Consider the following 16063-nt stretch of genomic DNA (forward strand, 5'->3'; position numbering starts at 1 on the left):
AGATTGTATATTGTCCATGTTGGGATATGACGCCAGAAGACATTGGTTGTCAACTCCTAGATGGTTGCTACGCAATTGGCAACAAATGTGTTAAAGAGACGAAAGCCAAACATGTAATGAATTAAGTCATGATTAAACAAACACAACTCCTCAATGCGTCTTTTGTAAGTATCGAGCTGCTTAGAAAGGTGTGGCAGTTGTTTCATACGTTACTGGGTTTAAACATGGAATTTGTAACGCATCAGTAGGTTTTCTCTCCACACAAGCTAAAAATTGCGTTGGGACTCGCTGACCATACATTTCAGCTATGTCTGCTGTAGCAGCCCAAGGACGAAGTCGAAAATGTACTAAAGTTTCCCATAACTGCAGCTGCATAGTCGTGGGGTCTACCTCACAATTTTTTGTGGAAAGTTTGTTTTAGATATTCCCTCTACGTACTGTTTATCTAGGGCTATTACTATTTCGATTTCGAAGTAATTTTTAATTTTTCAAAGATTAAAAAAATGTATTAATTTTTTTCATGCGGGTTTATTTCAATACCTATTTTTACAAATATAAATTATTACATATTTTTTATTGCTTACGTGCTATTTGTTAGATATAAGAACATAAATTGTGATTTGACAGCTTGCTGACAGGTATAACGAGTAGGCGAAAATATGTTCCGCTTTTTATACCGATATTGAGTAATTTGTTTCAGTATAGACCTGGTACGAATTTTCTGAAAGGAATATATTTTAATAAAAATTAGTACATTTACGTAACATATTTATTTATTCGATGGCTCAGCAATATTCTGGATAGGAAAATTGTTATATCGGCTAACCTGAGATTTTAAAGAAAATTGGAACAGAATGAATGCATTTTAATATGGCTCTAGATAGATATGAACGTAATATTGACACATTCGACTGTATAATATCAGAAGAATTGATAACCCGCGAGACATCTGAAAAATTGAACCTTTCTCTTAAATCTTAACTTTTAAATTTAAAAATTCTTCCAATCAATAAAAACATTACCAAATTTGGTAATCGTTTATGGTATGAAAAAAAAAACTTTGTGATTTTAAAGGTTTTTGTTTATATCAATTGAGCAAGTTAATAAATAATATGAAATATATATATATATATTAACTCAGAATAATGTACCAAGAACGCACATCCAATGATAATTTTTTTAGCTTTAAATATTCGAGGGAAGATAAAATTAAATTTATCAGCTGACAAATCAAGAACCAAATCGTGCTTAAAATTTTTTTATTTAAAAATAAATTACACCCTTAATTATATATACATGTGAAGCCCAATAACAAAAATTTTGAGAATAAATGGTAGTATTCGAATGTGTGTAAAAATTAAATATATATGTATATATGGCTAAATTCTTAAAAATTAAAAATCCGATTTAGTCCCTAACACTTTTGGTCTTTGAGATCAAAGTGTTTATAATGACAACCATGGGACAATCGATTTTGTTGTTGTTTCTACTTACACATAACCGTTGGGGAATATATATTTTCTGTTTATTTCTAGTGTAAACTGAATTTTCTTTAATTCATCTTCTATACATACCTGTTGAATACGTTGTCGATTTTGGTAGGTTAGCTACATCTCTGCGAAATGTCGATAAATTCTGTGTAAACCTATGAATTAAAAAAACATTCTTAATATTCAAGTATTTCCTCGAAATCGACTAATATATGGACACGTTAAGTCTTATAAGCTCCAGCTTGGGAATCAAATATATTTTGACCTTTTTGAGTAAGCCGTACGTGTAGGACTTATATCCCCTATGATTATAGACTGCTTGGACTAACATCCTTGTATCACTACCGTATTATTCGCACATTACCCTCTACTATTTTGTAATCGCAAGCTAAAAACTAAGTTAACTCAATTTAATAATATTCAAATATAAGAATATAAATCGTCCTGTCGCGTTGAAATACTCATAAGAATATGTATATTTGCATAGAAATTCGAAAATAAAATCGGAAACATTTGCAATGAATAGCTCGATCTGGCAATTATTTAAATTATCTTAATGGGTTATTTCGCAGCAATCTTAAGGCAACGCAAATTTATTGAATTTTCGATACTTTTTAATTATTGAATTTTCGATACTGTTTAATTAGAAGAGAAATATGCAAAGTTATTGCCATTTTTGTACTTGAGTGAAGCGTTAATTGATTACTTTCAGTAATTTTTTACCGCTTAAAATTGACAAAAGTTTAAAAAACCCAATTTAACCAATAAAAAATATGTTAGCACAAAACAATTGACAGAGGAGAGGTGGTAAGCTGATTTTTTAATAGTGTTCAAAATAAAAAAATAATCAAATATTACTAAACACAAATTTATCTTCCGCTTCTTACTTTTCTTTATTTTTACTAGACACATTGCGCTCAATACCAAGCATCAAATCTTCAAACCACTGGGCCATTGTCTGCTGCTTTTCAACGGGTTGTCCACGTATAATGCTTTCTTTCAATGATCTAAAACAAAATCGTTGTTAAACTCTATTATTATCAAATAACACATTTTTATGAAATTAGTTGTTTTGCGGAATTAATAAAAGTGTTTATAGTACAGTGTATAGTAGAGCAAATGTGCAATAGCAAAGATGCTTGGAAAAGAGTCCTGTAGTCAAATAGGTTTTGTGGCGGAAATTTTGAGACTTGGATGCAGGAACATGAATAATATGGATCAGCTCGAGCACATTGAAGGGCCATTAGGGTTAATAATGCAGGATAACTCCTGGTTCCAAGGTTGGAGGTAGCCAAAGAAAGAGGCTTTTTTTTGTCAGTGAGCAATAACGCTATCCAACGCACTGGTCATAGTAATAACTTGACAGACGGTGCAGAAAATACGTTTGCATACGTCAACCACAAGAAAAAGACTAAGTTTTCCTTACCGATAATAGTCTTCGTAGAGTAATATAAGTACCAATAATGGACGAGACATGGACCATTGATTTCGACAATCTTCAGCTAATACATTGTTTAACAATGAGGACATCATGTTCTGTAGCAACTCGGAATTTAGCTCAACTACCTGAAAGTATTGAATAAAATATACAAATGTATGAATTGCAATATAATAAAATAGTGTTTGCTAGACTTAAGCTTTAGCTTTCCAAAACACAATAACTTAATAATTCAAAATTATATATGGGTAAACAAGTGAGAATATGCTCTAGCCGACATTAGTCGACAACGACATATACGAATCATACTACATCACATTGGCATATACAGCTTTAAAAAAGTAATATATTACCAAAAAATTACATACTAGTTAATTGGGGAATATAAAAACTAATATTTAATAAAGATGAAAAACTGAGATTATCCTCATTACATTCATGAATTTTGAAACAATGGGGCCCCTTATACAATACCCACACAGAAGCTGTTCAACATTTGCTTGTTTGTCGTAAATAATTAGAAAAAAGCAGCGGGTTGCGAGAGTCTTACTCCGATAAGGACCAACGCCAGCCCTCGCATGATTTTCATGCCACACACAGACAACCGTGAGTATTGCTATGAGGGATGGTACATTTAAGCTAAGATAGCGCTTTAGGGTCGAGAACCTTTTAGTATTGCGTGCCAATGCATAAGAGCTGCAGTGACGAATCAGAAAAAATAATTAATAAAAGTGGTGTATCCGACCTAAACGAACTTCAGGAAGTTCTTTGACAATTCAAGCAGGTCTGGAGAAGCGAATAAGCAAAAGCAGCTGTCAGTTAGAAAGAGCCCGGAAACAGCGGTAACATCATTAGTCTAAATGCGTTCCCAATCAAGTTAGATGCAATCAAGGTTATGCTCGTCGATCAACTTAAGTTACGTACCAGACAGAACCGTGGGATATAATCAAATTAGAAAACTTCAAATTTACAGTACACAAACCACCGAAGAAATTAGTTTAAAAGTGATCGAAAGAGCATGTAACGGTTCAATGCCAAAAACGAACCGCAAATATCGGAACGACTATTCATAAAGTGCAGAGCACGACGCTGTGAAAATTTCATAACTGAAGCGTTAGCATTTGAGAATGTAAGTAGAGAGAAAGTACCCACATAAATTTGGGAAAATTTCAGAATCCAGTTTTATTTTTACAACGTAAATGGAATGGACAATGCAGAGCACAATTTCTTTAACTACGACAAGTGAAAAGAAAAAAGGACCAACCTGGCAAAAATTGTCTGTGAAAGAAAAATAGAGACTAGTAGAGGAAATGTGCAACAGGAAAGATGCTTGGAAAAGAGTAATGTAATGTAATGTAAGTCGATAATCGACAATCGCTAAATATTATTTAATGATAAAAATCGTTATCAAACTTCAGATATTACACTATAGATTTGGTTTTTTTGTAGGTTTTGGGTCCCGCCGCAAATTTGGCAGTGCGCGGCAATGGCCTAATACAGGGCATAGGCTTTCAAATTTGTTATATTTTTATTAGCTCTTAAATAGTACATCTTATTTGTAAACCTAAATATTGAAAAATACAGACTTGATAAAACTCAGTAGGTATGTATGGCTAGACAGTACGTATCATAACAATAGTTAATGATTTTGTTATAAAACATCTATAAGCCCTTCATTTAACGATTTGAAAGTACAATTTCTCTTTCATTAACGCTGTTGATATAATTGTTATATTTATTTTGTTATCTAATGTTTATTAGTAACAAAAACAAAACTTTATTAAGTAATAAAGAAAATACGCACCTTAAGAAATTGAGAATTTTCCCGTGATAAACTTCTAAGCTTCTTATTTGGGAATGTTGAAACTGCAATAATAATTACGTTTGAAAAATCATTTATATATTTATATATTTAAATTTACTTTTTAATTGCAGCTGCTTAAATATGTACGAAACAATACTGTCTAAAATTGTGCAACAGCTTATGTAAATTGCCGAATCTGTAAGTTTAAAAAAATTAATGATAATGATAATTATTAATTGTAATTGTAATTGTATTAATTGTAAATGTATATATTTGTTGAGTAAAATTATACGTACCTAGTGCGGCAAGGCCTTTGTTTAAACTTTCCAATATATACACAAATGCTCGTGGCTCTAAAGCGGCAAGGTATGTTACATGATCTTGAGATAGACAGTTCAATAAATTGTAATATGCCGAGGCCAATTTTGGATATTCCTAATGATTTTCGAGTATACATTATTTTCATTTATTGATATTGACGTTGATAATTCTTACCAATAAATCACTTTGACGTATTGAAAGAATAAGTTGGGCAATAATATCAAGCACATTATGTAATGTGTCATCACCGTATAATTTGAACACACCGCAGTTCACATAGTTCCCTCCAAGCGCATTTTTTAAGATAAGAAAACATATTGATATTCCTTTTAATTTCATTGGGTAAAGTTGATCAGTTGTCACTTCTAGATGTAAAATACGATTGCCATATATGCAAATAAGTTTTGAAGCTTCACGAAAAAGTAAAATTCCCATGGGACTAGACACATTTCCAGCTAGACGCTGGGTGCGACAATGCACTAATTCTGCAAATAGCTTTAACACAGGCGTGGTGATGGCAGGTTCATGTGCCCACAGTTCTACAGCACGAAGCAATATAGGGATGTAATCTGTATAGTAACTACAAGCAATAAAATGTCATAAGCTAGTAAAGATAAAATAAATATTATAATACACGCACAGCCATTCAAAAAGCATTGTATATTGAATGCGAGCATTAAGCGGCAACGCTAGACCACGCAAGTCTCGAGCAAGTCCAATAATTGCTTTCTTGACCTCATCATTAGGAAAGCATTTTGTGTCCATTAATACATTTCCAAGGGATTCAAACTGATCTAAGAAGATAGATAATGTAATGTATTCTTGGTAATTAATAATTCATTGAAATCGACTTACTTGTTAGGGGAGTGAGAAAATTATAGAAACGCTCTTCATCTTCTCCCAAATCAAACATTAATAACCGACTTAAAGAAGTGTAAAACATTGTACGGCACCGCATTTCGTTCAGAGAAGAGCTCGTACCAAGAAAGGGAAAATGTTCGCTTGTGTGATGAGTTAACATAAACTGTACTTCTTCTAGGCGGGCCAATTTTCGCACTGAATTAAAATGCACAGAGAGATCGGATAGTAACACTAAAGTTTTTGTAATTATTTGCTCAGAGCGACCCCAAAATTTTAGGTTAGTTATACTGTAAAAAGTAAGGGTTAGCTATTTAAAACCAAATTAACAGAAAATACATACATTTTACGATTGATAAAACTAAGCAACATTTGCTCATCATTTAGTCCAAATACTTCATTCAGACGCTTATAAACAGTTGCCTTCTGAGCCTGGTCACTGCTATGCATTTTACGAACCTGGTCTAAAAAGCTTAAAATGGCCAATTCTAGCTTTTCACAACCAGTTTGAGGTAGACGTGAATCAGTTAAGCGCATTAGCTGCAGTACACGAATAACAAGCTCCGCATCCATAGTATCGTGTTCATCACTGGTGGTCACAGAAAGTCTTCCCACAATAGCCGAACCAATTATATAAACCAACCATGTCAGTTGTAGCTCATGAATAGTAATATCAATTGGGCTTGAGTTAAGCGTCTGTAAAAGATTTTCGTATTCTCTTGCCTTTTGGTCGAAATGCTGCACAAGAAGGTTGCAAGTCTTATTATATTCGCAGCGCTCAATTACCGATAATTGCTCAAGCTGCTGTTGCACCATACAAAGATCGTCCAATGGATCCTCCATATTATCACGTACAATCAGCGCTACAGCATCTAGACGGGACTCAATGTAGGCCTTAATAACTTCAGGTGTGTACGTGCCAAGTAAATGCGGATCTGGCGATTTGACGTATGGTACTGATGCGACCATACGCTGCCATAACGTAAGTAAATAGTGAACACTATTTGGGGCAAAGAGCCACATCTGCGAACGTGAACAATGTCCATTTTTTTTAAACTTATAACCCAATATATACTCACATGTAAAGATTGTACGGTAAATTTCGCTATCAATTCTATCGCTTCCGGATAACAAGGAACGGCTATGAGTTCCCCCAATTGATAATTAGATTTCAAACGTGCTAGCAATCGACAAAATTCATGATAATTATCTGGATCGCTTAGACCCTGAAAGTGAATACATTTTTGGCGGTGATATTAAAATATATAGATGTCACGGACCTACATGCAAGTTTGTGAGTATATTTCTGACTCCTTCTACCAAGTTCGTGAGAAATTTCGTTCTTTCTGAGTTACTAAATAGAGATCGACGTACAGATGTCATTTGTACTAGGCACGACAATGAGTAACTGGCTAAGCCATTCGGCAAAATTTGATATAAATCAAAAAATAATGTTAATGTATTTGTGTCTAAAAATGCAGGGCGCCAAGCTGTTGGTATCTGTGAGTTAAGGGACATTAATCAAATTTGAATTATAAAATTTAAAAAAGTAACTTACCTGGACATTATTCATATCATCTGCTGACTCGTCGGTGGAGCTACCAATAAAGTCAAAGCTAAGGCAGTTCCTCGTAAGACGCAAGGCTTGCGTTATTAACCTATATAAGCGCAGTACAGACAGATGCAAAATAAATTAATATTGTCTAACGTTTTAATTGGGAAACTATATTATTTTTATGTGGATAAGCGTTGGCTATGAAGTCATTACTTCCCGGAACTCATTTTCTTTTGCAAAGTAATACCAGAAAATAAACAAGTAGGAAGTAAGGGGTGGTCGACTAGATAACCCTGAGCCAAAAGAAATAAAATTAAGTTTTATTGAATTTATTTATATATACAAAATATTCCTTAATATTAATAACCATTATAAACAATAACTATAACTAAATACTTATTTACTTATATTTTAAATTATTTACACAATTAGACTCTATCCTGAACACTTGAGGTAATACCATTTAAATAACTATAAATGATGTATTATATCCTAGCGGTAATATCCTCACTGTATAAATTTGAAAACGCCCAATTATTATGGAAACCATTTAAAAAGCAGACAATCATCCTAAGCTTTTCTCATTCAGATTACTTAAATGCTTTTAGATGTATTGAACCTGCTCAAACACAAATTATGAGTATTGCTGAAAAACCTAAATAATGCAGAATTTGTTATAATACAAAGAATGTCCATCGAATGGTTTTGAGTGAATGCTGTCAGTATAATAATCTGATAGTAGGTAGTATTTTTACAGTCCGCAATTGTAATTTAATTTTTTGACCTAGCATTTTTGAGCCTTAGTTCAGTTATAGTTAGGTACAATTTCGCCTATAATAAATAGCCTCGAATCTGTTGTTTCTCTACCACATGCTATGTTATGCTATGAAAACACGCTACAATCGAAGATATATGTGGACTACTTTGCTTATATTCTGTGTGCAGTACTTCAAAACATCAAAATAATTAGCAATTAGAAGTTAACAGTCGACGCATTGGTGCTAAATATAATAAACGCATTATATCTCGTCCTCTCGCCGTCGCAAAATTGTTTTCAGTTTAAAATATTTACAAAAGTCTCATTGCATTGAAGCATACATTTAACTGTAGGGCTCATTAGAATTGTATGGAAAGTTCAGTGATCACCTGAAATCGTCAATCTCCGAAAAACTTACAGAAATACTACTAATACTAATACTAATCATTGAAATTTAATTAATAATTATTTTAAGATTATCCAATCTGTTGAATTGTGTTTACAATTTACTCGTTTGATTTTTTGAAGCGTAAGCAAATGCAGCTTTAGATTTGCGAGACAGAGTAAAATAGTAAAAGTTGGATGACTTCCAGACGTTTTATTGTACATTAATGATATTGGTTGATAAATAGAAAAAAGTAAGAAAGCTCTAGTTGGAATGCCCAACTAGGACATACCCTAAACCCAGACCTATCTGCGCTTTTAAATATATTTCATTGCATGTATCGAGCATTAAAAAAAATAACCAATAATAAACCAACAGTGCCCACGTAACGCGCATCAACTCTACCAACACCGCCACTTCATAATTTTAAAAATAAAAAATAATAATGAAAAACCTCCGTTCGCCGCTTGGCATCAAACCCAGGACTTGTCGACACCAAGCGCCGTTTCCACCACCACCGACACTTTGCTGCTTGTTTTTGTAAGTAACACCTTATACTTCAAGCCCAATTCAATAGCAATTTCGATTCTTTGAATAGAAAAGAATAGGAAAAATGCGTACGCTTGACATGTGCTTTTGCAAATTGGCCACATGTTCTATTTAATATTTTCAGTTCTACTTAATGAATTGTACTGAAATTTTATATACTTTATTGGTTTAGTAGAAATGTAAACTTCATCACATATTGGTCTTATTTCCAACTGAAATTTAAGGAATTTTGGAAAATTTGGAGCCGGTATCCAAAATCAAACAAAGTTGTAGGAAATATACATAGACATTGGTATAACCATTATACCCTGATTTCCCAGTTTAAATGGAATCAGGATATAAAAATAAGATAGCTTTCTTCAACACCTTCACCACTTCCAACAAATTCATAAGACCATACTGTCTGGTTTGTGGCATTTTGCAATATATGGTTAAAATACGTTTTTATACCCTGATCCCATTGAAAATGGGAAATCAGCAAATAGGACTTGCAATATTTGCCAGGCGAAGGTAAAGCTGAAAGATTTAATATCCACACATTATTTATTTCTGAGCCAGCATTTTCCTTACTTTTTAATACTTAAGATATTTCATTTGGGATAAGTTTCTGGCAATCGCAATACGCTACATAGATAGTCTACGATTAGATTTTCTATAGTCTCTTCATTCTCTTGTTGAACTACCTTATCAAAAGCATTTTGTAGCCCACTATCATCTTAACAATTATGTTGCCAAGGATTGCTACAAATAATTTCAGTGATAACTAATTCTGTATGATGATTGATGATATGATAATGATGACATGTGAAAAATGTGAAATTTCTTCTAGTGCGTCAGGGCGGTCAAAGTAATGGTCTCTAAGACCCAATAAAAATATGTCGGTTGAATCATTAATAATAATAACTTTTACGACTGATGCCTAGACTTAAGTATCCTAAGCTGATGTTCTGCTAACGAAACATTATGATATATTTCTGCGTTACTGCTTTCGGATATATGTCCAAACTTTAATAAACAGCTTCTTGAGCTTCTTGATATTTCGGTACCCGAAAACGTAATCCCTGTGTTGCAAGTTTTATTAAATATTTACCATTCAGGCATGTATATTTAAAATAAACGGGACTGTATGCGGTCTATGCATTCAACGACTAGCAGGTAGTGCAATGTAAATAGATAATACATTTGTCGAATTGTCGAAATTAGAACAACGCTGAGCATTATAAACTTAGCAATAGATAAGCTAGATTTAAGGGATGAAATACACATGACTCAGGGTATAAGAAATCTAGCTCAGACGAGTAAAGATCATTACATAACTGAACGCCACCACAGTCAAGTGTATTCACATTCGTCCTTCAAGCCGGATAATACAAAACTAAATAACATCATAATCAAGTATTCACATTGGTCCTTCGATTCAGCCTACAAAGCTACGTTTTGTGATAAGTGTAAAAGTGAAGTGATAAATTGTTAAAATAATTTTCTTTGGTTTACCAATTCTAGCTGTGTGTAGAGGCATAACACGATCAACCAGGCGATCAAAACAAAAACACCTCCAACGGGTGAAGCCAAAGATAAAATCAAGAACAAAAGCTCTTGAGTTGCTCAAAAAGCAACCACATATTTATGACAAGATCCGGTAGAGCATCAGGAACAAGGATGCGTTATCAGTCGTTAATAAATTGGCAGCAGAATTTACTGCCAATCACCTACAGCTGATCCAAATCGGTGTCGTCGGCCATTAATATTTTAAGGAGAAAATATATGATGGAAAACATTAGAAGCTATGAAGAGTGACTGGCGAAAGTCGAAGTCCAACCAAACACATCCAAGACACAACATAGACAGCAGAAAAGATTATCTTCTTAAAGAAGCTTTAGCTCAATGGATGTGTAAGTAAGGAAATACATTCAAGAAGTGTTTGCCAAGCTTTTCTGCCCGATAGTAGTGTGGCCCATAAAGCCGTACAACGAATAGGTAGGAAGATCACTGCGATGATCGAGAAAGGAAAATAGACGTAATAACAATACATAACAATATAAAATACCTTTTTGGCTTGCCAATTCAAGCTGTGAGTAGAGGCACAGCATGATCAACCAGGCGATCAAAACAAAAACACCTCCAACGATTCAAGCCAAAGGGTAAATTAAGATCAAATTTTCACACGAAAAAACACAACCAAAATGCTGTCGGCAAAAACTCTTGAGTTGCTCATAAAGCAATCAGAGATCTATGACAAGATCTGGCAGAGCATCACGAACAAGGATGCGTTATCAGTCATTGCTAAATTGGCAGAAAAGTTCACTACCAATCACCTAACGCTGATCAAAATCGGTATCGTTGATCATCAATATTTTAAGGAGAAAATATAGGGTGGCAAAATGGAAAACATCAGGAACTACGAAGAATCTCTGATGAAAGTCGAAGTTGCCAACCACGCCATAGACACCGACCAAACAGCATCCATCCCACCAGAAACATCCAAGACACAGCACAGGCAGCAGGAAATAATATTTACCCAAAGGAGCTTGAGCCCAATGGATGTGATGGTAGACCTTGTGGACAGACGAGCTTTAAAAGTAAGGCAACACATGCAAGAAGTGTATGCCAATCTTTAGATCAGCAGCCAGGAAAGAATCCTTATTCATCCTTGATTCACAACAGGAGAGATATCAGCGACACCTGAAGTCATGCCTTGAGGGAGAAGCCAAAATGGTCGTAGGCCATTTATTAATGTGCTCGTCTGCTAACTACAACTCAGCTTGGGAACTAATATGCAAGAGCTACGAAAATAAGCGCAAAATATTTGCTAACGCCGTCAACCAGCTAGTGGACATGGAACTGCTGAAGAACAATGATGAAGGCAGTATCCGCAAGTTCTTGGACACAGCAACAGAATGCATTTTCATTATCAAAGAAAAGGGTCAATTTGGTAATGAAGCTGACGTTCTATTTGCTCAAATTCTGTTGCGATGATTCTCTACGGAAGTCCTACAACTCTACGATAAACACGTAAAGAAGGCCAGAGAAATTCAGTCTTTGGACGATGTACTAGAGTTTATTGAGCAACTGTATAACTCAATAGACTCAGTGCAAAAAGCGGCGCCCATAAGTCAAGGGAAGCAAAGACAACGAGCCACGATAGATGCCGTTTTTGCCAATTGACTGGACATGAAATAACCAGGTGTCAGAAATTTAGAGCTGAGCCGGTTAAAAAACGCAAGGAGTTTGTATTCAAAAACTCGCTTTGCTACAGATGTCTAGGCAGCCACAGCGTTAAAGATTGCAAAAAGAATTGGACTTGCAATCAATGCACCAAAGCGCACAACTATTTGCTTCACGAAGATGCAAATAATAAAGAGACCGTCAGCAGCAACTGTCTAAATGAAAATAAAGGACAAGATACGTTGCTGGCGACAGCGCTCATCCAGATTAAAAATAAGTCTGGAAATACGAGCAGCTAAGGGCCCTTATAGATGGAGGCTCGCAAAAATCCCTAATATCTGAAGAAGCTGCACAACAGTTAAAACTGCGCCGAACTAAACGGAACGTGGAAGTTCAAGGAATTTCGCAAAATGTAGAAATTCTTAAGAATAGTGTTTGCTTAACAATCAAACCCCGGTTTAAAAGCAAATTCATCACCACTACGCAGGCAATTGTTATGACAAAACTTCAGAGAGCTCTTCCGACCAAGAAAATTGACATGGATGTCAATAAGGATTGGAATGGCTGCGAGCTAGCTGACCCACGTTTTAACGAGCCCAGTCGAATTGACATTGTCATTGGCGTGGATTTACTTCCCTTAATAATGTTGGGAAAAGTAAAGAAAATCAACAAAACTCTGGGACAAAAGACCGAACTTGGATGGATTGTTTCTGGCAATATATCTGGATTATCAACCAACAAGGTAATCAGCGCATCAACAACGATGTGCCTGGACGTCCCAGAGAACTCTGGGAAGCATCGAAAAATCGGGTTGCTATACAGACGGAGACGCAGGCCATGGATTAAGAAGCGAAACCAGAGGCAGCCACTGCTAGCTGTCACATTTGGCCCCCCGCAGAATGTTCAGGCATGAACATACTGTAGTATATTTAATAACGTATTCATAATACCCGAAGCGATGTAGAGTATTCTGCATATAGATGCATCATATGCCTAACATATGATAGTGTATACTAAATACGCATATAGTGACATTTGTCCCTACGCATAAACATAGGGCGAGCGCAAAGATAAGCAAATGTAATATGATCAGCCACTTATGGTCAGACCACAGCAGCGCGGGAGATGCCGCGTACGCACTTTGCCTAAGGTCTATGCCACTTGCCTAATGTTTATGCCATATGCATATAAGTATATACAAGCAATATATATGAAGCTACATAGCGGAGAGCATAGTATGTCTCCCGCTTGGAGCTCCACTCATTACATAATGCACTTAGGTTAAGAGACGAAATACGCATGAGCTAGGGTATAAGAACTCTTGCTCAGACGAATAACAATTATTACAGAACTGAACACCACCACAGTTATTATATTCACATATGATTTTCTAAATCAATAATGCAGATATGCAGGATCAAGTCGTTAGAGTTTGAGTCTTTAGCTGTACAACTGTGTATGTGATGTTGTGCATTTTGATCAATCTTTAGAAGGAATCTCTAGCAACATAACTGTTGAATTTTTTGGCGGAGGTCCCAAATCTGTGAGAAATAAATTTGAAGATACAGTTTTACCCAATTTCATACGCCCCAATAAACGAAGATATATTTAATATGTAATTTAAGTTTTGGGTATACATTTTATTTCAATAAAATTATAGCGACCTTTAAAATGTTTAACTCCCGTAAACTTTGCAATCTAGAGTCTTGAAATCTGTAGGCTTATCGAATACATCGATTAAAAATTATATGTATACTCCTATGGGTATGGCGTATCCGTATCTTCTCTTACACCATATTGGATCATTGTTTACGGATAGAAAAATAACTTATGTGGTGGTAAGCACTAGATTATATACATTTATTATCATAGATAATTCTATAAGAAAAATACTCCCATTTGTTCATTTTAGGCCAAGACAAACAGTAAAAACATTCTTTAGTAAGAAAACATCTGAGAAAATGTTCAAGGTATAAGTGCTTCTGATCAGCGCTATATATACTTAGTGGGTTGGACTCACGTCTTCCTTCCAGCGCCTATTTTAGACAAAACACAACTTCCCGCTTAACTATTTGCAATTGAATCGAGTAATAATAGTACGAGTACTAATAGTAGTAATGAGTTGAAATTTTTATTAATACATTTATAATCAACTTACGCCTGTTGCGATTCGTCCAAAAAGTTTAAGTTCTTGCTATTATCTCGAGCATTTATCAAAAGGGAACAGGAGAGTAGAAAAGTATCGTACAGCTGTTGATCTCGGTAAGATGTAGCTATCTTCCTGTTTTTTGAAAATGACAGGTGTGCATCTAATTCCACAATTGAATTCATTTCTGTTACCAGCTGCGACAGAATTTGCACGCCAATTGTACAATGCTCTACTGAGCCCTATGCAAATAAAAAAATAAATTTGTAGAGGAATGGAATAATTAAATATTTACATACCTGTAAAAACTTTTTCACATCTTCAAGTATGTTTTGAAAGATAAATTCTCCCTTGCATGAATCAAACCATCCATATTTTGTAATTTTAGCTAAAAGTGTTACAAGCGCTTGTACTACAAATTGTTGCAAATTAAGCCTGGTTGCCAAGTAATTGAGGGCATAGCTGCGAATATCAATGCGTTGTCCAAGAGTTATTCCTTGTATGAGTTTTGTTAGGGTAGAAGCAGCAAGGAGCTGCGCATAACTGGAATGAGCTCGATCTAACAATAACTGGCATTTTGGTAAGGCGTCCTGGCTATTGACGAATAACACCAGTCTCTTTTCAGCATCAGCACGAATATTTGAATCTGTCGCTTCATATAGCTGCTTGCATAATATTTCCAATTGTTGAATTTCCTATATAATTAAATTATAAAATGCTTGTATGTATATATGTGGTCTAAAATATTCGATCTGTAATTGGTTCTTGCATCTATAAAAACACATTGAATGACGTAGCTGCGCTTTTGTGCAGCACCCAGCAACCAAAAAACGAGTGAGCGTACATATGGTATGGTCATATTTAATGTGTTTCGCTTGTCTTACTTATTAACGGAAGATAAATGTATACGAAATATAAAGAAAGAACTATATATATATATATATATATATATATATATATATATATATATATATATATAAACCTCATAACACCAATAAATTTGAATCGTAAATAACATTATATTAATATAGGTATATATATATATAAATGTACCATAATGTTTTATTTGTTTTTGCTTGTTGACACTGGTTAAACTTGCTCGTTTCAATTAATGTTTACGCGCAACGACTTTAAGCAATAAATGCTAAGTTTCCTTAAGTGTTGCACTACTTTCAAAATATAACTCCAGTAAAACTTTTTCAACTATGAATTAAGTTACGGTTCGAAACTCAAAGAACATAATCTAAAATTGAACTAGCCCATCACAAAATGAATTAGTCAACAGTGTTGCCAATATAGCTATTTTAGAGTCAGATGTGGCTTTTAAATAAAAACAAGCACTGGAAGCGGTACAGTCTAAATTTTTTCTGAGGTTTTTTGTTTATAATACAAGTCGTACTCAAAACAGTTTTCCAGCTGCACTGTTCTCTTTTAAAACGACATTTTTCAGATTAGTTAGTTAGATAAGTTCACTAAGATATGCCGGAGAGACAGATTATGTAAATAGAAGCTACAAAATTTATCTTAAAAATTATTTAAAATTCGTCCACTTGAGAAACGCATGGATATTTTTATATATGTAGTTTAGTAGGTTT

General features: G+C 34.5%; 1 protein-coding gene across 1 annotated transcript; it reads right to left on the reverse strand.

The window, feature by feature from the left end:
- Positions 1–525: 525 nt before the first annotated feature.
- Positions 526–15728, reverse strand: LOC111598389 (ran-binding protein 16). Its single transcript, XM_030223738.1, has 17 exons — positions 15522–15728; positions 14768–15163; positions 14481–14710; positions 7470–7569; positions 7196–7411; positions 6991–7137; positions 6255–6934; positions 5909–6201; positions 5694–5847; positions 5228–5633; positions 5029–5167; positions 4851–4928; positions 4733–4794; positions 2917–3056; positions 2378–2497; positions 1575–1645; positions 526–721 (listed from the first exon to the last, which is right to left on the reverse strand). Exons 1-17 carry the CDS (start codon positions 15522–15524, stop codon positions 672–674), a joined length of 3285 nt encoding a protein of 1094 aa, XP_030079598.1. The 5' UTR covers positions 15525–15728; the 3' UTR covers positions 526–671.
- Positions 15729–16063: the final 335 nt, after the last annotated feature.

The sequence above is a fragment of the Drosophila hydei genome, unplaced genomic scaffold (genome assembly GCF_003285905.1).
Source record: "Drosophila hydei strain 15085-1641.00,03,60 unplaced genomic scaffold, DhydRS2 tig00000271-arrow-arrow-pilon, whole genome shotgun sequence".
NCBI classification, from domain to species: Eukaryota; Metazoa; Arthropoda; class Insecta; order Diptera; family Drosophilidae; genus Drosophila; species Drosophila hydei.